Genomic DNA, 26069 nt, shown 5'->3' on the forward strand with positions numbered 1-26069 from the left:
CAGACGCAGTGCGTCTCGCCCTGACCGTGTCCCACGTGTACCCGCAGAACCGCGACATGCAACACGGCGGCTTCCAGGCGGGAGCAGCAGCACGCTCCCCCGGGGCCAGCGTGGGGACGGGCGTGGGTCTGCCCTGACCGTCGCGAGCCGAGCGGATGTTCAGGAAAGGGGGAGAGTTCACGGCCTCGTGGGCGGAGCTTTTGCACAGGTGGGTCTCGTCACCAGCTCGCACGCGGAAAACATTAATAACTACCTCGGGGGCGATGACGCTGTCACGGTTAACTGTCGTGTAGGCACGTGATGTCGGAAGAGAGTGATTTAGGAGAAAAGTAAACCTCCTTAATCAGAGTCATATTTGGCCAGTGAGGGGTTTCATGGGCCATGGATACGAAGGAAGCAAACCGGTTTCCAGGGCCCCGGGCACTGTCCTGTGCGAGTCCCGAAGGTAGTTTTCAAATGAACGCAGGGCCGTGCACCCCCGAGGCCGGCGGGGCGAGCTGGTTCGTTCCGGGCTCCTCGGGTGCATCGGCGGGACGGGGCTGGGTGTGCGGTTTTTCATTACGGCCCGTGGAGAGCCGTGTAGTGCGTGCCCCACACTAAATAAGAGCTACAGGACTGTACTAGCAGTTCCAGTTGTCCTCTCTGTGGGTGGCTGGGGTTCCCCCACGTGGCCTTCAAACACTGTCCTGGCCGGGACGTGGCGAGCGAACTACGGATGTTCTTAGGCTTGCCTTTGGGAAGCTCTGTTGTTTTTTTAAAAACAAGCTGTGGGGGGAACCATGTTTAGTGAATAGACTACTTGTAATCGCATAACGAAACAGCAAACCGTATTCAGTGATGTACACAGACATCGACTCTCTCTGTTAGACATAATTGCCGGCTCTATGCCTCTCGGCCCTTTCCATTCTTCTCGACCAGGATCACAGGGCGGCCACTGTGCTTTCCACGTTCTAGCCACTTCATCTTGGCTTGGCTCCTGGTGCTAACTGCTCGCATTTGACGCCAAGAACAGGCCTCTGTTATTTGAAGACCCAGGAACAGGGGTAGAGCCAACAAGGACCCGTCAGCCTTGGGTGGTCTCGACGAACTGAGTGACTTTTGCCTCCCGGTAGACCAGACGCATTGCGAGGGTCGGGGGGACATCTCTGAGCTGGTGACGTCAGCCGTGAACCCTCCTGGGGGGTGAGGAGGCCTGTGTCCTGCAGCAGCGCAGACCCTGCTCTCGGACGATGGGTCTCTGCCCTTGGCCTTCCTCTCTCTGTGATGGGACCTGGAGGACGGGTCACTGGAACCACCCCCCAGCCCCCACCCCCCACCCGCCCGCATCATTCAGTTCCTCCTTCATTCCTTATTCACGTCGAGACCCCAAAGGTCCGCATCATCTCTGCCGGGGGTCTGACAACTGTGTGTCAGGTTGCTACCACGGTTTGGAACGAGATAATTACTGTAAAACACTTGGACAACCTGAAGGATCTAAAGAGAGATAGAAACAAATGGCACTTGTTCTGAGAAGCTTCTGAGGCTCACGTCTCCTCTGGAAGGCCGAAGACTTCACACCTTCACACGGGCAGGCCCTCGCAGACGGCCACTGAGACGGATCGGGAGTAATCTCGGCGAGGCGTGGTGGGGGGGGGTCTGCGGCCAGGGTGGTCCGGGTGTGGCTCACGGCTCGACTTCCGTGTCTTCAGGTGTAACACGGGGCTGTCGGACTTCCTTGGAGGATTATTGTTTTCTGAATAATGCTTAGCACGCAATAGGAGCTCCATAGGGGTAGTTGTTACTGAATTGAGGTGGGATGGGGAGAGGACCCTCAGACGTTATTCCTATCTACCTTTCAGCCTGTCGCTGAGCAGGAGAGTGCTGATTCTGGGCACCACCTAAAGCTATTTGGACTAACAACATGTCAATGAGGTGGGCAGGTAGGGGGGAGAGACTGCTGGGAGGGAGGGGTAGGGCAGGGACAGGAGAGGTGGGGAAGGGGGAAGGGCGAGGGGGTGGGTGGTGGGGAGACGACTGGGACGTGCCGTCAACGACTGCCCCTCGACCAGGGCGCCGCTACCCCGTGACCCTGCTGCCCTTGACTCAAGATGCTTGAGGGTTTATTCTCTTTAATGTTAAAAAGAATTTCAGGACTTTTCTTTGTAGTTCATTAATGTTCAAGTCATCGTCTAGTCTTCATCCGGTCCCCTTAAATCGGAGCCGTTTTCAAGTCTGTCCATTCATCATCGGTTTTTTCATTCATGAATTTATTAAGCTGTGTAGTCGCATCTCTGCTATGTGCTCGGCATTGTATTAGGCATTTTGGGGGTGGTAGTGGGTAGATTTCTTCCCCTTTTTTTCCTGGAAATTTGGTTTACTTAGCTCCTTTTGTTGAATTTAAAAAGCTCCTACATTAAAAAACGCCAGAATATCTGGGAAATTAAGAACAACAACAGATGAATGATCGCAAAGCCGGTACACCAATGAGTTAAATATGGAGAGCGAAAAACACGCTTGGAATGATTTTGACTCATGTAATTGCCTCGGATTAATTTCTTCAGTGTTTCTAGGCAACAGCACCTTTAAGAGGATGAAACAAATGGAGTTATTTTTCTCCCTTTCTGCCTGTTTCCCCCACTTTTCGCTTCCCCTTCCTACTGCCCCAGGACGGCAGCCCGTCGGGGTCCCTACGGCGTGACGCTGGGCACGGCCGTCAGGCCAGCAGGAAGGCGGACACAGGGGAATGGGTGTTTCCCAGGCAGCATGCCTCTGCCTGTCTGAGGGGACCTGTTTCTTTAAGGCACGGCTGCCCTGCACAGGGGGTGGGAGCATCAGGCAGGGGCTCAGCGAGGGTAGGAGCAAGGGTGATGTAAAGGGCGATGAGCCCCAGCCAGCGACCCAGTCCTTCCGGTGCTTTGGGCTCCTCCGTGGCCTGGGAGCTGCCCGCGGTCTCCGGGGCCGCTGAGTGGACGAGCGGCATGTGTGCCGTGGCCCGTGGCGTGGACTGCGTTCTCCGGTGTCCCCATCCCCCCTTCCCCCGCTCGTGGAGGAACCGCCCTGAGGTTGGTGGGGCGGCTGGGCCGCCCTTACACCTGTCCCCCCCTTCTCGTGACGCACACCCGCGTGGGAATCAGTGCATCAGGGGCACCTCCCCACTAGCACCGTATGCGGAAGGCGGCTGCTGTTTGGACTGGAATGAAAGTGCATCCAGCCCCTGGGCAGAGGGTCGGAGCGCTGCTCTGGAATACGCTAACGCCGCTCACTGGAGAGCGTTTCACCCTGAGTGGAGAACCCTGCTCAAAGAGAACGCAGCGGCTCCGCAGCGGCCTCCTCGGCAAAGTGGCCTCTTTGCATTTTCTGCTCTGACACTCCCGTCCGGCGCGCTGCGTGCTCCACCGAAGCCACGGGTCTTTGGACACGGGGGGAAGGAGCAGGGGTCTGCAGAGGAGCCGGGGGCGGGGCAGCCTGGAGACCGCGGGGCATCTGGGGAGGAGGGAGGGGCCCGGGTGCGGGCGGCACAGCTCCTCTGGACACAGCAGTCTGTGCTTGTGGGCCTCTGGACCGAGATCGGGGCTGAGTGTGCGCCTGGGTCTGCGGTCCGGGTCACCGGAGCTCGGGGCTCATTTGGGGGGCGAACTGAAGCTGTCTTCCTCCCGGGAACGTGTCCTCCCAAGGTCTCAATCGGGGGGCCAGGCAACCCACTGACAGCGTCCCAAAGCTGAGCACATGACTCAGAGGCACAGGGCACAAACACCCACCGATGATCGGAAATGCCGCCTCCTTCGGCACACAAGGTGGGAGGATGAACAAACAGACGGACTTCACCTAAAGGTCGCATGTGAGTCAGGGGAGCTGCCAGCGTGCTGTGTGAGTGTGTCTGTGCAAAGTGACGCGTGCAAGAGGGAGATCGGAGCATGGGTGGGAACTCGCACGTGCTGGGAAAGGAGGGTTGCAGGCGCAGGCAGGATCCACCTTCTGCAAAAGTTTTCTGCAGTAGCCAAGCCACAGTTGATTGTCGTGATGAAGGCTTTTAATTAGATTTTAGATCCTGGCTCTTCATGTCTTTGGTTGTGTGACTCGGGGCAAATTGGCCTCTATAAATGTCAGTGTTCACCTTTAAATGTTATGTGCCTCCCGCGGCGGTTGTGAGCATTCCGTGGACTGACGGAGACGGAGCGCTTCGCACGGCGCCTGGCCTGCGGGGCGTGCATGGTAAAGATGAACTCCTGTTACTAGCATGCGCGTCTCCAAGCCACAAGAACACCTGCCCGTTCTTTCCAAATTCTTGCTGCGTGCTCATCTCAGTTCACCGAAGAAAGAGATTTTCTGTGCTGGCCTAGAGAAAGGAGAACTCTTGGCCACAAGATGGACAAGTGTCCACAGAGCTGCAGGCGGTCTTTCTGACGCCCAAGAGGGAACGGCATCTAAAGTATATTTTTGGACACCTGTCCTGGGTCAGGCCCGCTGGGGGCTGTGTCACTCACAGCAGGCCTGTGATGTGGCCGTTGTCATCGTCCCACGGTCGCCAAGGAAACCGAGGCCCGAGGGGAGAAAAGAACGTGGTGGGGCTTAAGCTCTCTGGGGGCGGAGCCGGGATCCCAGGGTCAAAGGCTGGACTCCGAGTCCAACTCACAAAACCGTGAACGCCAAAGGAAGAGCAACTTCCTGGGTCAAGTCTGGTCGCGCTACAATCTGAGTTACCAGCCACGTTGCTATTTTGATGCTCCTATTAAAATCTTATCCTCCAGCTGAGAGGCCTGGCACAGGGCATATGTCACCCCTGGGTGGGCACCTAGGTCAGGTGATAGATAAAGGACACGGAGGGTTCTGGATCCTTCCCCTGCTTAGGGGAGGGGCTGGCGGGGCCGTTTGGAGCTAACACGCAAACCCAGTGCTATGTTTATCCGGCAACCAAAGCTTCTCCAGTACCCTGGGCAGTTGTTTCGGAGAAAGACTGCACTTAAAAACGTGCACCTGATTACTGAGCAGCTTTAGACACATCCGAGAAGGTTTGGTCGTCCGGTAAAGCTGCTCAGGCCACGGGATTTCTGTAATGCCGGGCAGAGACGGAGCCCGCTTCCCAGGGACAAGGCACAGATACTTTCTGTCTTCGCTGGCTGCTTTGGAACATGCTGTCTCTTGCACATTGTTAGCGAGATAAGCATGCCTTTGTGGGCACAAGGACGCAAATCCTTTACAAACTGTTTGCAAGTGCATCTCGTAAGGGCCGTTCCTTAAAGCAGTTTCCTAGGAGGCATGAGGGGCCTTACTGTACCCAGAGCGTTCACTCCTATAGCTCACTTTCAGCGGAGCAGCGGGAGGGCCCAGAACCTGACGTGCTTGGGGCCCAGGTTCCCCTTCACTGGCTCTGTGACCCTAATGACCTCCCTCAGCCTCTCTGAGCCCATCTCCTCGTCTGTGGGGTGGGGATGTGCACGCTGTCTCTCTAGGGAGTGTGAAGTGGCTTAACCCGAGGGCGAGGGCTTCGTACACCGTGGGAGGCCATCTGGAAAGACCCATGGCCGTTCCTGTTCTTTATGTTGGGGATCACCCTCTCCTGGTGCCCAGAAGGGGCCGTGATGAGTTAAGGACACCTGGACATCTGCAATAAAGTCGTAGTGAGGAGCCGGGACTTGGGTGAGGGACAGATGTGTCATCGGAAATTCAGCGAAGAGGGGCACGGAGCGTCCCGAGCGTGGGGGGAGCTCCCGGAGAAAGGACTTCCTGGGAGCCACGGCCGCGCCTGTCCAGGGCACGGGGCTGTGTGTGCGCGGCCGGGGCGTGGGCGGCGTAGGGGGCCGCCGGGGTTCTCCTCTGACCTGCCACTTCCCAGCGGACGAGTGATTTAATCTCTGCAAAAGGTGAAGGTGAGGACACCCACCTCCCAGGGTTGGGGAGATTAAATGAGACGGCAGATAGAAAAGGTGCCTGGAGGGTGTCATGGGGAGAAAACACATTTTCTCCTCCTCTTCCTCCGTCATATAGCAGCTCTAACTAGACAAGCCACTGTCATTACTACTAGAAGCTTTCACGCTCCTCCCAGCGCTCCGTCAAGGTCTGAAAGCAGCCGTGGGGTCTCGCCCCTTCTCTGGGGTCACTCGGAATGCAGCTGGAGCTTGGCCACGGGTCTGAGTCCAGTCACCGCCAGGGGCAGAGGAAGGGTTCCGTCTGCGGGAGGAGTCCCGGGAGGGGCTCGAGCGGGGCGAGGAGGCACCTGCGCGGGGCAGAGCGTTCTCGGGGGTGAAACTCGGGCCGGCTCCGGAGGTAAGGCTGCGGGCGGGGCGCGAGCAGAGCCGTCACCGGCGGAGCCGGACTTGGGCGAGGAGCTCTTGCGGAGAGGCGTCCGACGAAGAAGCGAGTTTTCTAAATTGTCGAGTTGACTTACTGCACTCATTTTAAAAATATTTGTTATCTACCCTGCAGACGCACTTCCTGTGTTCGAGCCAACAGCTGAGAGGGTTCTAGACACAAACATTGCAATGACAAAACCTAACTTCTTAGGAACAGTGAATTCTCAAAACACCTCAGTAAGAGGGAGTGGCCAGTGACTTTAGCTGTCACAGGCACAAGTGCGTGGAGTGAGTATCAGCCGGGAAAGAGGCAGCTCTTGGCCGTGTCGTGGGTTTTAGCCCCGCGGGATCTGCGTGTGCCGTGCGGCCAGGTGCGGTCACAGCGCAGCTACCGGGGACTCTGGCCCTGCAGGCGTTTCCTGCCGCCCCCACCAGAGAGCACACGCGTGCAGGGAGCCCAGCGTGGAGAGTGACCACGTGTCAAAGACGTGGAGGCTTTAAACGGCTGTTACTGTTCCACAAGGAGCCCCCTCTCTCCTCCGAGTGCAGGCTAGAGAACGGTTCTGACCTTCCCGGTCGCCCTCTCCCGTGCCGTCTCTGTCGTGCGATAGCACCAAGAACCCCGTCCGATGGCCGAGCTGTGTCCAGCTGTGCTCCCGTGCGTCGCCTCCTCTGAAACCCGGGCAGTTTAAAAACTCGGCGAGAGCGGAAGGTGCCGCCGCTGCACCGACGGTGTCCGACGGGCAGGGACGCACGTGGGGAAGCGAGGCCGCTGCCTGGGACCAAACGGTCGGGGGAGTGGACGAGAGAAAATGCGGCGAGTGAAGGAGCCCTCCCTGCGTGTCTTTTCCTCCCAAATGCCACGGGTGTGACTGGGCCTGGGGGAGGTGCCGTGTGCACACGCCTGTCACCTGTCACCTGTCCTAAGGGGAGAGTGGGGGTTGGGGCAGAGGAGCACTGCTTCGTGCTGACCTGCCGTGGGCCAGGAAGGCGCTTCTAGCGCCACGTCTACATTTTTGGTCGTCTCAGTGACAGTGAACGTCGGGTGTGGCTGCTGCCGTTTTGTAGACAAGGAAACAGGCCCATGGAGCCGTGGCCGAGTCACCAACATGTACTTTCAGACTAACTCCCGTGCCGCTGTACGTCAGTGACGTTGACAGGAAAATCGCTATGGCGTCCTTGTGGTGTGCGTCCCTAGTTTTTATTAGAGATCCGAATGGGAGGTCTGGTTGTGTCCCTGGAGATGAGAGCGGCTCCTGCACACGCAACGTGGGGACAAACCGAGATCCAGGTGGTCGCGGCGCACCGCGGCGAGGCCGTACCTGAGGATGCTCTGCTCCAGGAGCTGGATCTGGTGCTGGTCCTGCTGGTTCTGCCTCCGCATCTCCTCCTGCTCCCTCCCGCTGCAGACTCCGTCCAGAAGCCATTCCTCCCGCAAGGCCTTTTTCTGCGGGCAGGACACAGAAGGGAATTGGTCAACAGGTCCAGCATCTCTGGCGGCTTTCAAGTCCATGGACCCCAGTGGCCATGGCGAAGGGAAATCATTTTCTCTCACTGCCTTGCCCGAATGCCTTGCCTGGCATTGTCCTTCTTTGTGCCCTTCTGGACTCTTCATGAGCCCGTGTCAGTGGCTCTAAATCCTGTTTCTCCTTCAAGTTCTAGTTCAGGCCCCTCCTTCTCTACACAGACCTGGGCCCTCTTGCTGCACCCTGCCCCCGGCCCGGGCCTCACCTCGGGAGGGCTCCCCTCAGAGTCACGCAGCACCGTGTGCGCACAGGTACACGCTGTGTGTTTACTGCATGTTCATGGAGTCATGCAGGGACTCTCTCACTGGGGCTTTAGGGTTATTGGTGTGGTTGATGGGCTGTGTCTCGTGACCTTAAAGTAGAAACTCCCCGAAGCCATTCTGATATTCATCCCAATGACAGTACACAGCTGCCGCTCCCAGAAAAGTCTTTTGAGGGGATATTTGGAATGGTAGGCAAAACAAGAGATTGCTATTGTGTCTCAGACTAATTCAACATTAGTCTCAGGCTGTGCGGTCAACATTTATTGTTTTGCCTACTCAGTACCACTGCTTCCTTCCTGTTCTCTTTTCAGCCCTTACCCCAGGATATGTTTTTACTGATTGTGGGGAGAGAGGGAGGTGGGGGGGGAGAGAGAGAGAGAGAGAGAGAGAGAGAGAGAGAGAGGGAGAGAGAGAGAGAGAGAGAGAGAGAGAAATCGATGTGAGAGAAAAACAGCAATTAGTTGTCTCCTGTACATGCCCCCAACTAGGGATTGAACCTGCAACCCAGGTATGTCCCCTGACTGGGAATCGAACCTGCAGACTTTTGGTGCACAGGACGCTGCTCCAGCTAACTGAGCCACCCGGCCAGGGTGCTCCTGCTTTCTTCTGAGAACTTCCCTGGCTCTTGGCCCCTAAGTCCAGCTCTCTACTTATCCCAGTAATACAACTGCACAAAATTCACTGATCTGTAAATATTGGTGAGTTGAGTTCTTGTCAACTTAAACACAAGAGAAAAGATTTATGTTCCATCGTATGGAAAGAAACCCCCCTTGGATTTGCTTGAAAGAATCGTATTCCTAGACCTGAGCCTGAGAAGACTTAGAGCAAATGAAAGAGGCTTGTGAGTTTTGGGGGTGGGGGGGGTGGGGGCAGAGGCAGTGCTTAGTGAGCACCTGTGCGTGTCTCAGGTACAAACAGTTGGATACTGTGTTCAAAGGGTGTGCGTTTCTCTATTGTTCCTGAAGGAAAGTGCCCTGGCTACTTAGCACTGTTGTAAATCCTCTGCCCAGTAATCATCCACGGAGGGTGAGAAGAATGGAAACTGTTCTTTATTTTCTGGGACTTCTTTCTCTTCCACCATAAAGGGCATCAAGGGAGAGGAGTTTTTGTTTCCTTTCAAAAGATGCTAGAATTGATACTCCTGGCATATGAATGTCTCTGAATTTAAAAAAAGTAAGGAAGGTTGATTGTGCTCGGTAATCACCAAAGGATGGTTATTTTAAGGCAGTGGTTTTCAAATTATTTAAAAGTATGACTCAGACTAGAAATAACTGTTGTGTGACATCACACTCTGCAGGACAGGGGAAGCCCGGTCGGCTCTGGCGGAGGCGGGGGGGGCCTGGAGTCGGACGCAGGCCCGGGGCACAGCTCGGACACAGCCCGCCGGGGGAGCAGCCGCGTCCCAGGGTGCCCTGGCGGTGTCGGGCATTCCGGGTTCAGGCCGGTGCACCTGGACCACCGCTTTGCAACCAGAGGGTCTTCATCCCGGTGCCCTGGTCACTCAGTGAGTGGTGTTACCGAAGGCCAGGAGTTACCTCCTGAGGTCAGAGGTGCCAAGGAAATCTTAGTATGGCAGCAGTTGAAGAATTTACCTTGACTTTATTTCTGACGGGCTAGGGTGGTAGCTATGCGCAGTAAGGGGGACAGGCGATGCCTCTCTGAGGGAGCTACAGCCCTACACACCACCTGGACGGGGAGTTTTGACTTCAGCTGAGTTGCACAGAAATAACTTGGTGAAATCTGTTTGTGTTTCATTGATCTTCCCGGGAGTGCTCACTGCATTTCTTGGCCATGTCTACGACTCGCGTCCACTCCGTGGGACACCGTGAAGACAGTGGGCCCCCCGTGCTTTGAAATGAAGCATCCGATGCTGGACACGCCAGCTGGCATCGGAGCAAAGGCACACGCAGAGCCCGAACACCGAGGCCCGCCGGGATCTCAGGGCTCTGTTCGGAGGCGGCTCCGGGGTCCCTCGGACAGAGGGGCTGAGCTGGGTTCAGCCAGGTCCGCCCCACTTGGCGGGCCCTGCGAGCGCCCGGCGTGGTCTCACCGAGGGCTCGCGGCATCTGCGGGCGGCAGCCCTGGCATGTGAGTGACCTCCTGCCGTGGCGGCCCGTTCACACGGAGCCTGCGAGTCACGTGGTTGCACCCGTGGACTGAGCCACGTCAGAAACCGAGGAAACCCCACGTGGTTTCGTTACAAGATGACCACACCCTCGGGAGATGCGAAGCCTGATTTCAGATTGGAACTTTATTTTTGGTTATGATCTCATGTCTGTCAAAACAAACTGAAACAACACCCCCAAACATTGGATCCACGGTGTCCAGCTTTTAATGGCCAGCCCCCTGGGCCAGGCCAGACAGCGCCTATCCTGCGTGCCCTGGGGAAAGGATGGCCTTTCATTGATTTTAAAAGGGACTTCCCAGCTGGACCCACCCCCTGGCGTGTTAAGCAAGACTGTTCTGGGCCAAACTGCCAAGGCTGAATTCTCAAGTTCATCCAAGAAAATGAGGAAATCCAGGAATGAAGGATAACGAGTTACCATACCATATTTTCAGTTCTCTACACGTTTGCCTGAAGGTATTCCTGTCCTACGCGAATATCACTGGCCTGTCGGCCTCCCCTGTGGTTACGGAGGTGTTAGTAGGACTACGTTTCAGTGTCCTGTTGGAATCTGAGTGCCGTCAGATTATCGGAGCGCAAAATCACTGGCGTGAAATGAAAGACATGAGTTACCTTCAAATGCTGGTGCTTTAGTTTTTCTTCCTCTATTTTCAGCCGCTTCTGTGAGATTTCTTCCTGTATTTTTCTTTTATCCTGAAATGAGAAAGTTCCAGCATAATCATTTTTTTTCCAATTTGCTTAAAAATGTTTCCTTGGCATTGCTGTCATTAGCGGAAGGCTGGCCAGGGATAGGCTGTTGGCATCGGCGTGGAGCTGCTTTGGAAACTCCTGTTTCAAAGCAAAGGACAGCCGAGGGGGCCATTCAAAGCATTTCGCTGATGGAGAATGATACTGTGCTTTTTCAAAGAGAACTTACAAAGACTTTAATGCATTTCCTTTCTTCCTCCACTTCTCTGTCTCCCCCATTAGCCTAGCGAGATCGAGCTACGGAGTCGAGATCGGTAGCTAGAGAACAGTCACAGGGGCACAGGTCACAGCCGGGGGAGCCTGGCTGATGGGTTTGGGGTGACAGGCTCACCATGAGAGGGGCCAGGCGGGTGCCTGAGGCAGCCGGGAGGGGGGCCACTTTGGGGTGTGTGTGACTGGCCCTGTGCTGTGTGACTGAAGCGAATGCAGAACGGTATTCAGTGTGAACGGTCATTGAAAAAAATGTTAAAAATAGATACTCATGGAAGGAAAAGAACGGAGCCACAGAGCGGTGCGGTGGGAAGAGCGAACTGCGGGGCTGGGGCGGGGAGTCTCGAACGAGGCGTGAGGAGGGAAGCCTTGTGAGGGGAGAGACTCCTCCTGGGCATGAGGGCGAGGTGCTGTCGGAAGGCCTGTTCACTCGGGAAATCAGGGCCGGCTCCGGGAGCTGCAACACGGACTCTCCTTACCCCCTTGGGGGACCCCCGTGGGACAGTGGAGAAGGAGGGGTCAGATAATGCTTGTCCACACTAGGAGGGCTTTTCCCTGAGGTTAAAACATATCATGGAGATATACAGTATCCTTCCAAAGGTTTAAATTGCATGACCTCCCCAAACCCAGAAAGCACAGCTGTTAATGCACATGGGTTGTACTTTCTGGAAAAAAATAGCAGGCCTGCTAAACAGCCTGGGTTCAATTTCCACCTTCAGCATTTACCAGCTTTGTGTCCTTGGATGAAATTCCTCAGTTCGCTGTGCCTTAATCACCTCATGTACAAAGTGCGGGCAGCGACACTGTCTGCCCCGTGAGAGGAACTCTGAGTGAGCTGACACATGCGGAAGCTCCTAGAACACTGCTTATGCACAGAGTTCTAGAAGTATTTGTTTCATGATAGTAACTAAATAAACACATTACCCGTTAATCCCACAGAAAGCAACAGGCTGACTCTCATAATGCTTCCATTGGTCTGAAATGTTTTAGAGATTCCCTCCCTGGAATTATCTGAGACAGTTTACAAGCTACGCAAAAAGACCCTTGCTTCCTTTAAAAAAAAAATCAGAAAGGACATTATCCTCCCTCTTATTTATAAGAGTTGTTTTTCAATCTGCTTTCCAAATTAAGAACTCCCAAAGTGTAGAAGTGTGTTGCCAGTGAAGACATCTAAAAGAATCTGAAGCAGGCTCAAAGGGCAATTTGGAAGGAAGAGTTCCAAAAATTTTTGGCAGCCTTATCGACACAGGCGCACAGCTCCCTGATGCGACTCCTTTGAAGATAAAAGCTCTTCTTTGAGGAGCGGGTGCAGGTACGTTTGCTGAAGGAAAACAACGCACTGCTCTCCGGATCCGAGTCCGGCTCTGTGTGGAAGAAGGACATGGGACCTCGACAGTGTTCCTCCTTTCCATCCCCTGAGCCGCCCTTCTGGGGGGAAAAAAAAAGAGCTAGGCAGCAAGCACGGGCCCGTTCCTTTGCTTGGGTGAAATCTGCTCATTAGGAAGAAGAACTCTGAAAACTCCTGAGTCAGTTTTCCACTCGAACGAGAGGCTGTTGTTGAGCAAATATTAGTACTATTTTCAATGGACCGTGACACACATTTCGGTGAGTTTTTATAGGTATTCTTTCAGTTAATAGTTGTAATTACAAAGAGACATTGTGATGATTTTTATTTCGCAGAAGAGGAAAAGCAAAGCAAGTTCAGGGAGTGAAATAACGAACCCAAGCTCTCACAATGCATGAATGGCAGAACCGGAATTTTTTTTTTCCTATGTGGAAATTTTTCTCGTGAGTTAGGAGTTTAGCCTTAGTGTTCGTTTGTCCTTCAGAAACTAAGTTGGAGTGGCGACTACTACCCCAACACACGAAATCCTCTTTTATAAACTAAGTCAACTATAATACTTGATTTTACTTGCTTATGTTGGGTTTTTATTGATTAATTTTTTTCCCCCAAGAACAAAAGCTCCCAAATTCTTTTTTTTGAAGGCAAGATAATAAGGAAGTCAAAACCCACCAAAAACTGGGACTCTCCCCCGCAAAAGAAGTAAACAGTAGGCCACTATCTCTCAAGACTATTTAGGAGAAAAGAAGGCTACATAAAATATTAGGAACAGAATCCAGAGTACACAGAAGAATTATACACTTTGTCCAAGGGCAGAGTTGTTCCGCATCACAAGGACGGTTTGGTGTCAGGAAGATACAGTTATGAGGCACACTTCATCTCCTTGGCAAATCTAAAGGGAAAACTCATATGCATTGGCCGAAATTCACCATTTGTTGAAAAAATTTTTAATAAAGCAAATGAAAGGAGCATTCCCTAACTTGATAAAGTAGATAAATCTCAGCTCAGCAGTAAATAGTATGCCTCGTGTGGAAAGGGTGTCTGCTAACTCCACTATTATTAGCATCTCAAATATTAAACTGAATTAAATTCCAGTAGTAGCCCATAAAGTTGGATCAAAAAGAGCAAGAAAATTAGAGAAACAATTAGTGGAGTCCCATATTGATTTATAGAGCTGAATATAAAAATCACAATTAGAAGATAAAAGGGAAGAAAGAGCCCCATTTATTGTGGAAACTAAAAAACTAAAATTCCTCGGAGTGAGCTTAACATAAAACATCAACAAGAAAACCGTAAAAGATCCCCAACGGACACAACAAACTTGAGTTCAATACGTTATCGAATAGGATGACGTCATAAAGACATCTGTGATGTCAGCTTCCCTTGTTGTCCTCCGTGAATCGCTTGTTCTCCTGAGGTTTACGTGGTCCCTGTCAACACACCCGTAGTTCCATTGTGGGGGCTGTTCTGGGGGAGGATGTGTAGCAGCACCCCTGGCCACTACGGACCGGGTGCCAGCAGTACCCCAGGGGGTGACAATCAAAACTATCTCTTCCTTCTTTGTGACCACTGCAGACTCGGTCTGGGGGAGCACCCCCGACACAGGCCAATCTCCAATACCCACAAACTAGTGAAACCCATCACGTCTTGGTGCCTGAGACGAAGAAACAGGCGTCGTCAATGGCTGTGAAAACAGGTTTTAACTAATCGACATGCTGATTTACCAGTAAAAGCACGGGAGTGATTCACTCCCCCAGGCCTGTAGCTTACCAGCAGAAGACTGGTTTGTCAGAGGGGCCTTGGCCTCAACCCAGAGTGACACCCGCTGGGTGCTGTTACAGACAGGATGTGGGAGATTCTGCAGACATTGGAGTAAAGTCCGTTGTAAGAAATCCATGCCCAGGGCCGTTAGACTATCCGACCTGGTGCTATTGCCACCTTAAGAAATACCCTGGAGATCTACGAAGTCACTCTATCCTGAAACATGTCTAAGGAGAAAATTAGACCAGAGGGATTTTTCTGTTTTCAAAGTCATATACTACCTGGGGCTCATTCCTCAAGGAATTAGTGGAAAAAAAGGGAAGGAAGGAAGGAAAAAGGAAAAGAAAAAGAAAGAATAAATAAGTTGTCAGTGAGGGGAGCGTTAGGGACCCGCCAGCTGGCCGCGGCCCCGCGGCCCAAGACGGGGAGCCTGTCCCTGACCGCAGAGACCTCCTGCCTTTCCCTCCTGCGGGCCCATGCAGTGTCCTCACCGTTCAGCTGCCCCCTCCCCCCGCCCCGATCTGGAAGGACCCTGCTGCCCACCCTTGGGCTGGACGGACTGCAGGCTTTTACTCTCCGTCCACCTCCCATCGCACCCCTCGGGCACTGGTCAGCTGGCTTCCGCGTGAGCCTGGGGGGAGGTTTCCCCGAGAAGAGACGGATTCACGCCACCTTGAAGCAACAACCTCCAAACCTAAGCGCCAGAATCAGGTCTCCAGAGCCTTTGGATGCTTTGGTTTTGAGCTTGCATGTTTCCAACTACGGTGGAAACCATGCCCCGCTCCACGCCAACGTTACCAGCGGAAATGAAAGGGGGGGAACGACGCTAGTGTTCAGAGAGAACACGATCTCTCCGTGAGTGGACGAAGGCTGAACATTACGTGAGAGTCCACATTAGATCCACGTTGTCGGTGCTTAACCAGAAAATCCTGAATGAACCTCACCACTTCCTTAAGAGCAAAATCGCAAACAGTGACGCCAGTGACCGTTCCAGAAGAATGAGACAGGAACCCCCTTTACTAGGAGAAGTCAGTCCATTGTTTTTCCTTAAAAGAGCGTTCAAGTGTATCATGTTCATATTTATAATGAAAGAAAGTGCCATTCTGTCCATTTTCTACGTCTCGGAACCTGGTAGAAATGATTATATTTGCTCCCTTTAAATGTCAAGTGTGCCAATCCAGGCCCCTCGGGCCCTGATGCCGGAGCTGAGGGCCTGGGGCGCCCCAGTGGGAAGCCGGGGCTCCCCAGCCTCAGAGAGTTCCCCCCGTGCGTGCCCGACGCGACGCTGGCCTGGCTGGTGCAGAGTCCCGCGCACAGAGGGTCCCCATATGCCAGCACCCCACGCTCTGTCCTTGCGCTCCGAGGCCAACCATCAGCCTAGCGCTGCCCACCACGGATCTTCAAACTTCTGGGAACCAAGTCGCCCTTGGATGACCCAACCCTGGTGCACCGCGACCACGGGCAGCTACCCCAGCGGACACCTGCGCAGGGACCGAAGCACAGCCCAGGCGCGCTGTCACCCTCCGCCCCAGCGCTCGGGCTCCCACGGCCCAGGCCCGCCCTCTGCCCGCGGGGCAGGGAACGGTGCCGAGTCCCCTGCACCCACCCAAGCGCTGTGTCAGGACTCAACCCCGCCCACCGTCGGGCCCCCCGGACTGCGCCTGAGTCTGGAGGGAGGGGTGCCCGGAGCTTGGAGGTGCTTTCCCAGCCAGCACCCCCGGGACCCTTAACCCCCAGCCTGACCCCTATGGGCTGGGTTTCCCGGGCCATCAGAGGAGTATCATGAAACGGGGCTTTGGAATGCCCACCACCCCTGGCACACCCGGAGCCCGGTGACCGTCCACACTGCCTCTCCTGAGCGCAGAGGGAGCTTCCGCACGTGTCCACCCGCCCGAGAGCTCCCTGACCCCCGAGCCAAGGAGGCCGTGCTGGAGGCTCTCAGCCGGTGCCAGAAAGGAAAGACGACGTTGGCCGCACCACTCTGGTTCGGGACCACTACAGCCGTGGTCTGTACGGGGGGCGGGCCCAGAGCACAGGTGCCTTTAGGGAGAAAGGGGCGACCTTCTCCCTTGTGCCCAGGCCTGCGCCCCTGCCCCTGGGGCGGTGTTGTCCAGGGGAGGACACGGCTGCTACTCTCTCTGCCGCCCACCCTGATGCAAGCACCCCCCCAGCCCAGGCCCCACAGCCTCAGCCTCAGCCGGAGAACTGGGAGCCCGAGGTCACCCCTGGGTCCTGTTGGTCCAGGCCCTGCGCCACCACCTCCTGAGACTCTAACCTGCAGTTTTTTTTCCCCCGGCGAGCCCTGCTCTTCCCCAGCCTGAGTCACAGACTCGGCCAGGCCACCTCCCACCGCCCCCAGAGGCCCCCGTCCTTATGGGGGGCAGCACCCACGTGCAGAACCACGGCTACATCAGACATGTGCCTGCCGCCCACCCACCCCCTGCTCCGCCTTCTCCCAGAAACACACTTACCAGGGAGGCGTGTTTCTCCCATTTGCCCAGTTTGTATACTGAAAAGTTTGTACTCATTTTAAATAATCATTATAGGCATCGTTATCACATGGAGGTTGTCATAGTCTTTCTCTAAAGGTACATGTAATGGGATTTCTTCCACACCTCAGTGGTGGAAATAATGTCATTGCCAAACATTCCTGGAGGTGGGGGTGGTGGATTGAGGGGGAGGGTGTGTGCGAGTGTGCGAGTGTGTAGAAATCACACTGGTGGAGAACCAGTGAAGGACAGTGACCCCTGCTGGCAGAAATGGTCAAGCTTGGTTTCCCAAAATGGGCAATTAAATGAAATGAATTAGTTAGAATTGCAGTTGAATTTATTGGGATGACACTGTTATTGTCATGTAAGTGACTGTTGTCACACAGAGGTTTCAGGGGCACCACCGTATAATGCACTATCTGTATCGTGGGTCCCTCACCCCAATCAAGTCTCCTTCCCTCACCCTTAATCCCGCCCTCACCCCCTGCTCCCTCCCCCACCCCCTTTCCCTCCTGTCATCACCGCACTGCTGCCTGCGTACGTCTTTTTTCTTAATCTCTGCACCTCTTTCGTCTAGTCCCACAGCCCCGCTCCCCACTGAGAACTGTCCGTTTCTTCTATGACTGTGTTTCTGTTTTGTTTGTTTGTTTTGTTCATTAGATCCCACGTATAAGTGAAACCGTATGGCATTTGTCTTTCTCTGACTGGCTTGTGTCACTCAGCGTAGTATTCTCCAGGTCCATGCACGCTGTCACAAAGGGTAAGATTTCCTTCTTTTTTACGGCCACGTAATATTCCGTTGTGTGAATGTGCCACAGCTTTTTCATCTACTCATCTCTGATGGGCACTCGGGCTGCTTGCAAATCTTGGCGATTGTCAATGATGCTGCAGTGAACATTATTAGGGGCGCTCCTGTTCTTTCGAATTAGTGGGTTTGGGGTTCCTTCAGACATATTCCCAGCAGTGGAGTCTCTGGGTCATAAGGCAGTTCCATTTTTAGTTTTTCGAGGAAACTCCACACTGCTTTCCACAGGGGCTGCCCCCGTCTGCACTCCCACCCACAGTGCACGAGGGTCCCCTTTTCTCCACATCCCCGCCGGTGCTTGTTGTTTGTGGATTTACTGATGATGGCCGTTCTGACAGGTGTGAGGTGACATCTCATTGTAGTTTTAATTTGCGTCTCTGATAATTGGTGATATCAGACTACACTACAAGATCCCAGTGAACAACACAGCCTGGTACTGGCATAGGACAGGCATGTAGACCAATGGAACGGAACAGAGAGCCCAGAAATAAATCCATGCCTTTATGGTCAACTAATATGTGGCAAAGGAAGCAAAAACATACCATGGGGTGAAGACAGACTCTTCAATAAATGGTGTTAGGCAGATTGCACAGAAGTGTTCAAAGAATTGAAACTAAACCACCTTCTACACAAGAACAAACTCCAAACGGATAAAAGACTTAAATGTAAGTCTCAAAACTATAAAAATCCTGGAAGAAAAAATAGGCAGTAAAATCTCAAGCATGTCTCATAGCAGTATTTTTTTCTGACAGATCACTTGGGCAAGGGAAACAAAAGAAAAAAAATAAACAAGTGGAACTATATCAAACTAGAAAGTTTTGGCACAGCCAAGGAAACCAACAACAAAATGAGAAGACAACCCACTGACGAGGAGAACATAACAGCCAATGATACCCCTGATAGGGGGTTCATATCCAAAATTTATGAAGAGCTTGTGTAAGTCAAGATCACAGAACCCCCCAAACTATCCAACTAACAAATGGACGAAGGGCCTGAACCGGCACCTCTCCAAAGAGGCCATACAGATGGCCAGATGGTATGTGGGTGCCCCTTCCTGGTTCTGGTGCTCTCGGCTGGGGATCCCAGCATGGGGTCGGACCCCACGCTTCTCAGGGGAACCCCTGCAGCTGAGATATCCCTCCTGACCCTCTCAGCCACTCTCCGCCCGTGGGAGCGGGGCCAGCCCTTTTCACGTCTCTGCCCGTTCTGCCAGTCTCGATGTGGCTTCTTCTGTAAATCCTCGGTTACAAGACCTCTGTTCCGCTCGTCTTCAGGTTGCTGTCTGAGTCGGCTGTTGTGCATGTCAGTTGTGAGTCCACTGGTCCTGGGAGGAGGTGAGTGTCCGCAGACCCAGGACTTGAACCCAGGCAACGTGAATGCGGGCGGCTTCTCCCCTCTTCGCTGATTCACGACACCGTTTTCTGGGGTGGGACGTGAGTCCGGCTCCTCCCGACCTCCCCGGCCGTCCCCAGCAGCCGGCAGCAGGAGGGGCCTCCCGGCGGCAGGGGGCACGTTTCAGCTCCCTGCTCGCTGGCGTGGAGCGGCGGACAGCCCCCAGAGAAGGACACGCTGGCCGGTGTGACAGTGACGGCTGGGCCCAGCAGCGCCTCCCCGCCCCGTCCAGAGCCCGCCCGGGCTGGCTCCATCTCGGGTTCGAGACACGGCGAGGAACGTCGTGGCTGGAGGCAGGGCACCTCCAGTGTCTGGGCGACGCCAGGCTCACGGCAGGGTGGCTAAGGAACACCAGTGGGTGTCCTTCTGTTGTGCCGTGACGCCTGGCTGGGATCATCCAGGTGGTGAGAAAGGTGACTTTATAGTGTCACAGGTGTGATTCGGCTTTAAGGAAGGAGCACTTTTTCCTCGTAAGATCGTCATCCACAGCAAGTTATCCCTCTGCCAAACTCCACGGGAATGTCGGCGTGACTGAGCAGTAACGCGGCAGGGTAAGCTGTCAGTCACCCTGCAGCTGCGTGTCTAGCTCCGCGGCCGCTCTGCCCAAGGTCGTCATCGCCAGCTCGCGCCTTCCCAAACCCTCAGGAAACAGACGGACGTGGGACATGCCATCGGCGTCCCCAAGTTCCCCAGGGGCCTGCGCATCTCTCGGCCCCTGTGGGGACCTGGCACGTCAGCCGTGTAGTGACGTTAACCTTCTAAATACCTCCTGTTTCTGTTTCCGTCCGACGTGCTCCCCTGCGGAGGGTTTCTGTTCAGAGACGGGTGCCTAGGCCGTGCACTGTCCCCTCGGACTAGGTCGGCCGTGGACGCTCTCCAGGTCCCGTTCTGGGAGGGGCCGCCTCTGACTTAGTCTGAAAATGGATTTGTTTACAACGATGACGTCGCCGTGACCGTCCGTGATCCAGTGACATCAGCTCGGTCACACACTCGGTTAGAGTGAGCACAGCCCCTAGAAGTGTGGGCGTTCCAGAGATGTCACCGATATCGAGGCAGCCAATATGATACAATGCCCGAATCTGTCCAGAAGGCAGGATTGATCCTGAGTTGTTTAAGTGTTAGTTCACCCAAGATTTAGGTCCTCATATACAAACGCTATGTTCAGGGTGATGTTAGGGGTTCTGCAAGGTTACCAATGATGTGGAAGCAGATACTTTCTGCTTCTAGAGGAGCTTACGTTCTCGTGAAGGATGAAAATCATTTGTACAAGTAGCGACACCCTAAGAAGTCAAGTGGCAACTGCGGTTCTAAAGGCACGAGCAGGGCGCTGGGAGAGCCGAGGGGTTGCTTCCAGCCGCTGTGGTTGGGGGGCACTTTGGGGCAGCCCCTGAGGGCAGGGTGTTGGGTGGTCGCGGCAGAGCTGGGGACGGGGACGAAAGGGCGTTCAAGTCCCGGGCTCAACGTGAGCAAAGGCCTGGAAGCGGAAAAGTGGGACGCGATGTGGAACAGCAAGCCTGTTGGCATCCAAGCTGCCGTCCAGGGAGCCGCGGGAGGTGAAATCAGAACAACAGGATCGGGGCAGACCCTTGCGAGAGAGAGCAAGAGCTGAGTGACAGGACCGGGGGTCGGCGTTTCCTGATACGCCAACGTGGAGAGGGAGGGGAGGGTTCAGAGGGAAAGGCGAGATCAAGTTGAGACCGCCTTTTAAGGAGTTTAGGGCCCCTCACCGTGTGGTAGACATCGAGGGGGTAGCCAGTTAGGCCGCAGCTCACCCAGGCACCCAGGAGGCCAGGGTCGCTGGGACCAGAGGCAGCAGAGGGCGTGGACGGCAGAGAGAGACGCCGGGGAGGCAAACTGGCAGGCCCTGCAGCCGATGACGCAAGGACTCAGGAGAGGAAGAAGTCAGTCTAATGGGCGCCCGAGAGCAGAATCTCTGGTGGGGACAGGAAGTTCGGGAGGGGCCGGCAGGGTCCCACCACGCTGGAGGTGTCTCGGGAATGCGCAATGGGGAGATGTGACGGGCGGCTGGGGTGCTGGAGGGACGGGCATCAGACGTGGGAGTTTGGGAAGGGCTAGCTGCCGCAGGAGACAGTCAGAGCACAACAAGGGGCACTTTTAGGGAAAGACAAGGAGAGTTAAAGCCAGATCCTTCAGGAAGCACCCACATTTCAGGGCACAGGGGCAAGGGAGCCCACATGGAATCTCGTGTGGGGGTCAGTAAGATACTATTTATAACAGCACTCGGTGAACTGGGCCAAGGCAATCAGATGGTTTCAGACTCATTCTGCGAGAAGCTGGTACCTTCTGACTTTACAACAAGCCTTCCTGACATTTTTATTGTTCAAGGTCTCAAAGGCGCCATACTGGACAATGTTTGTTTGAATTTAAACACCACCCACCATGCAGCTTCCTGTTGTTGTGCAAAGAATGGTAACCTTGAACCCTAGGGACGTACCAGTGCAATATTCCTGGGAGAGTCCCGGGCCTCGCCGGAGGTTTACTAAGTTCCCGTGAAGGTGGATTTTTAAAACGATTGAAAAATGTCCGTAAAAGAACTTCTTGGAAAAGGGGCGAGCATTTCAAGGGGGAAGGTACGGATCACGCAGCACGGGCCATTTGCAAACAGAAACGGGGACCCACGGTCACGAACAGGCCCAGAGAGCAAGGGGAGAGAACAGCTGTGAGCGAGAGCAAACCACAGAGCTGCTGTCGCTGGGAGGCCGCAGTGAGCTCACCGCGCCAGGAATGCGGGTGAGCTGGCGGCACCTGTTGGAACAAGGTAAACACGGCCGACGTCCGGGGAGCCGGGAAGATGCAAAGCGTGTGGCAGACAGCGAGGCCCAGACACCACGTGTGTGTCCCGAAACACGCAGGATTAGGTTTTGGTGAGGACAGAAAGATAAAGGCATTCCTTACACCACTGCTGAGATGCACAGTGCAATGTTAATGCAACAGATAATTTGAATCATTGCACTCCGGCTTTCTTCCTTATTTTTTTTAAAGATTTTATTTATTTATATTTTAGAGAGGGAAGGGAGGGAGAAAGAGAGAGAGAGAAACATCAATGTGCTGTTGCTGGGGACTGTGGCCTGCAACCCAGGCATGTGCCCTGATTGGGAATCAAACCTGCGATGCTTTGGTTTGCAGCCCGCACTCAATCCACTGAGCTATGCCAGCCAGGGCTCTTCCTTATTTTTGATTAAGGAGGATAATAGTGATGCTGGAGAGGGCAGGACAAACATGCCGACAGGGAACCCGAAGCCCGAGAGGAAACAGAGAACCCGAAAGAGAGCCACTCAGGCCAGGGTGGGACTCGGACAGTCGACAGACATGGCAGAAGAGTACGGTCGGCGCAGCCGGCCTGGGAACCCTGGGTGCGGCACAGAGGCGGCGGCAGGGCGAGAGCAGCCAGTTCTCTGAGGGAGAAAAAAGGCGCATTATGAATATTTAAAGAATTTATGGGACAATCCCCGGCGAAGTTGTAGAGTGAATTATTAAACAGCGTTGTCGTTAGACAAGGAATGGCTAAGAGACAGCGCTGAAAGCAAAGCACTTTAAACCGACTTGCTTTTGCTTAATTTTTCAAGATCTGCAGATGGAGATGATGAGTCGTAGCCACGGCTGACACTCACTGTGTGTGTGTGTGTGTGTGTCAGGGACAACTGAAAGCACCTACGTGTATCCACTTATTTAACCTTCCCCAAGTCCCTGTGAGGTAGGGGCCGTGTTCACCCTCATTGTGTAAGTGAGGAAACCATTTTTAATGCTTTTTATCATCTGAGATGCAGTAATTATCCACCCATTTTTCTTCCAGTTTTCTAAATATTACAGTAACTCTTTAATTCAGCTGAATTTACTTTGATTTATGGTAAATGCTCAGGGTCAGATTTAATTTGTTTCTCAAATTTTTAACTAATCTGAACTTTGGAGAATTCTTTCCTATTGATTGACTTTTTATTTATTTACTAATTTTATCATTGATTAACTTTTAAAATTTCCTAAGTTTTGTGTACATTATGGTCTGGTTCCAGGTTATCTGTACAGTTTAATTATTGATTTTGGTAGCAATACTACCTAGGTTAGATTATGCACCAATGAGGTAAATTAACATTTCACTGGGTGGGTTTTTCTTTATTGTTCTTATCTAAAATGTCTTGATTAGTAGCAGTGGTTTATTTTTCTATTTGAACTTTGGAATAATTCTGTTGAATTTCAATAGAAACTAAATTAAGAACTCAACCAGTTTCGTATCCTTCCTCATTTCCCAACAAACCAACGAACCAACTAACCAACCAACCATCAGACAGATGAAATCAACTAACCAACCAATCGACGAAAAATCATATACTTGGTTGGAACTCTAGAAGTTACTCCTAATACTCATTACATCACCCAGAGACAATCAGAGATCAATCCTGTTATACTGCATATGGCTTATAGTTGTGTGACATATTACAGTGCATATAAAATTGGCATTTTTTACATGTTCAGTAGTCTGACCTATTTCTTTTAATATATCTAGACATAATGCATACCCTGTCATTAACTAGTCTTCTAGCTTATTTTTAATGGCTGCCTACTATTTCGTACACACACATATGCACCACATTTATTCAGCTTGTTCCTGTTTCCGGACATCGAGTTTACTTCCACTTTGGAATCCATTTTTGTGAGCTTCTCATTTTTCTTTAGTGTAAGTTTCTTGCCAATGAAATTCCAGGTCAAAGGATAAACCAGTTTGTAAGTTTTTTTTTTTTAATACCAGTTGCCAAATTGTCCTGTTTTAGCAATTTCATGCAGCTACCAGCAGTGAATGAGAAAGCTTCCTTAAATATTTTGGTTGGAACCGCATTAGACTTAAAATAAATTTGGAAACATAATGGTTTTTTTAAATATTCAAACTTTTGACTCAAGGAATAATGTGCTTCTCCAAACATATATTGCTTAGTTAAGTTTCATTATATAAATCCCGCATATTTGATGAGTAGGGCTGGGTTCCTTTTAAGTTTTACCCATTTTTTATTTTGTAGCTATGAGGAGTGGGGTAGTTTCACATTACATTTTATGACTCATTATTGATTTTCAGGAAGCTATTGATTTTCGTTCATACGTTGCATATCTGGCTAGTTCACTGCACTTCCCAGTCAATTCTTATCTTTAGAATGCATTAGCTTTCCCGAATCTTACGGTTGATCCGTGTTGCAGTTGGTGTTGAACCGAATTGTCTGTACCTCCAACGGCGGTGTTTTTCCTGCCGCGCCTTAGTCCTTCCCCAATGTGTCGGCAGACATGCGGCTCCCCAGACCCGGACGTTACCGCCCCGGGGGCTCTGTGTCGGCCAGAGTGCTCTGTTCAACGCCCAGCACCAAATTTTCAGAGCGACACTGACATTTTGGCAAGTGTCTAGAACGAGCCTGTGATCTGAGAAATGATAAAAATCAGCAAATGCAGTCGCGTGGCTTCCGTGACTAAGTCGTAACGATTGGGTGGCAGTTAAAGGAAGCCGGTTTCTGGCACATGATGTCCAAACCCACCCCGGAGAGGTGTTCTCAGTGGGATCAGGCGCTTGGGGGCGTGCTGACCCATCCGGCACCGGATGTGCGAAGGAGAAGCTGCGTGAGCCTCCCGTGAGCGAGGTGTGACTTCCTCCCGCTCCCTTATTTCTGCACGTAGCTTTGGAATACCTCCTTCTTACGTTAGCCAAGTCGGTTGAACGCGGTTATCACTACTGCTTACGGAGTCAGCTAAAAAGGCATGCATTTTCTACACCTCATTTTATTCCCTGATTTCAGTCTTTCCCAGCCTTACAAAAGATTTGAACCGATCTCTAAGCAGAGTTTGTGCTCTATTCTTTCATTCCTTTGTCTGTCATTTCTTGTGTGTTCCAATGAGTGGTGACAAAACCAAACCAAATGAGGATAAACAACAAACACGAAACAAGACCCTGAATAATCAAGGGGGGATGGTAACTGGGCTGCATCTTCAGTGGGGGGAAAATCTGTTGGCAGGCCTGATAGTCATTAGCTCTTTGTCTAAGAAATCTTGGCCAGAGGGGAGAGGCTGGGTAACAGGCGGGATGGAGGGAAGGCTGAGATACGGGGTGGTCTGGGATGGGGCTTTGATTCTGCCCCCACCTGCTAAGGCAGTAAGAAAGCCCCTAAATTGGAATCGCATTCTCTCCTTCCCCACTGCTTCCCCTGGCTGATGGGGGGTGGGGGGGGGAGGCTGCTAGGGGAGAGGACTGGTTTGGGTTTGGTCGAGTGACCCCAGAATCTCTTAGGCTCTTCTCCGTGCTCCACTTTGGGCTCCATCCACAGGCGTGGACACCGGGGGTCTGAGGACAAGCTCTGGGTGGGGGCGAGGCTTGTGGTTGGTCTGCTCGTTAGAGTTTATGGAGATGCTGTGGCCGAGAGTCTGACGTTCAGGAGAACGGAGAACGGATTCAAGTCCTTGACTTTGCTTGGCCTTAGGTTCTCCACCTGTAAAATGGGAATGGTGGCACCTACGTTGGGAGATACCCAGAGGACCGGGTAGCCGAGTGAGACAACATGAAAGTTTTTATTTTTAAAAGCCTAAATGCTACGGAAGAATAGGTGCTGTCCTTATTATTTTTAATCTCGGGATGCTTTTGCTCACGGGGTGTCCTTGATGGTCTAGACTGGTTAGCACACCCTGATTTTGAATAGACTGGTCTTTAACGTGTCCCGTCACCTTACGTCACTCGCGGACAGGGTCACGCATGCAGAACTCGGTGCTCAGCCCGGGACCCGGTTCCGATTTGCATCCAGAGCTCCAGAGGCTGACCCGGTTCTAGCTTATGCGGCTCCACGGAACACGCTCGTTGCTGGGGGTTTGCGTCCAGACTGCAGGCAGGGAGCCCGCCCCAGCCGCCCCTGTGATGACCGAGGGACGTGTCCTCCCCGCAGCGCTGGGTGAGCAGCTGCGGGTGGCACAGCTTCCCGAGGCGACCCCTTGGCCACTTAGATACGTGAACACATTCTTATTAATATTGACATATTTTATTTTTAAACTATTTAAAAAAGATTTTATTTATTTATTTTTAGAGAGACGGGAAGGGAAGGAGAAAGAGAGGGAAACATCAATGTGTGGTTGCCTCTTGTGCGCCCCCTACTGGTGACC

The 26069-nt window shown here is 53.0% G+C and overlaps 1 protein-coding gene across 1 annotated transcript in view; it reads right to left on the bottom strand.

Moving 5' to 3' along the window:
- PALMD (palmdelphin) overlaps positions 1-26069 on the bottom strand; it is a 45851-nt gene that overhangs the window by 14209 nt on the left and 5573 nt on the right. The window contains exons 2-3 of the mRNA XM_045816699.1: positions 10796-10876; positions 7592-7716 (exon numbers count right to left, since the gene is read on the bottom strand). Of these exons, the coding sequence (XP_045672655.1) occupies positions 7592-7716; positions 10796-10876 (206 nt within the window). The remainder of the gene's footprint in view (positions 1-7591; positions 7717-10795; positions 10877-26069) is intronic.

Source organism: Phyllostomus hastatus, unplaced genomic scaffold, assembly GCF_019186645.2.
Source record: "Phyllostomus hastatus isolate PE091 unplaced genomic scaffold, TTU_PhHast_1.1 phas_scaffold_216, whole genome shotgun sequence".
NCBI classification, from domain to species: domain Eukaryota; kingdom Metazoa; phylum Chordata; class Mammalia; order Chiroptera; family Phyllostomidae; genus Phyllostomus; species Phyllostomus hastatus.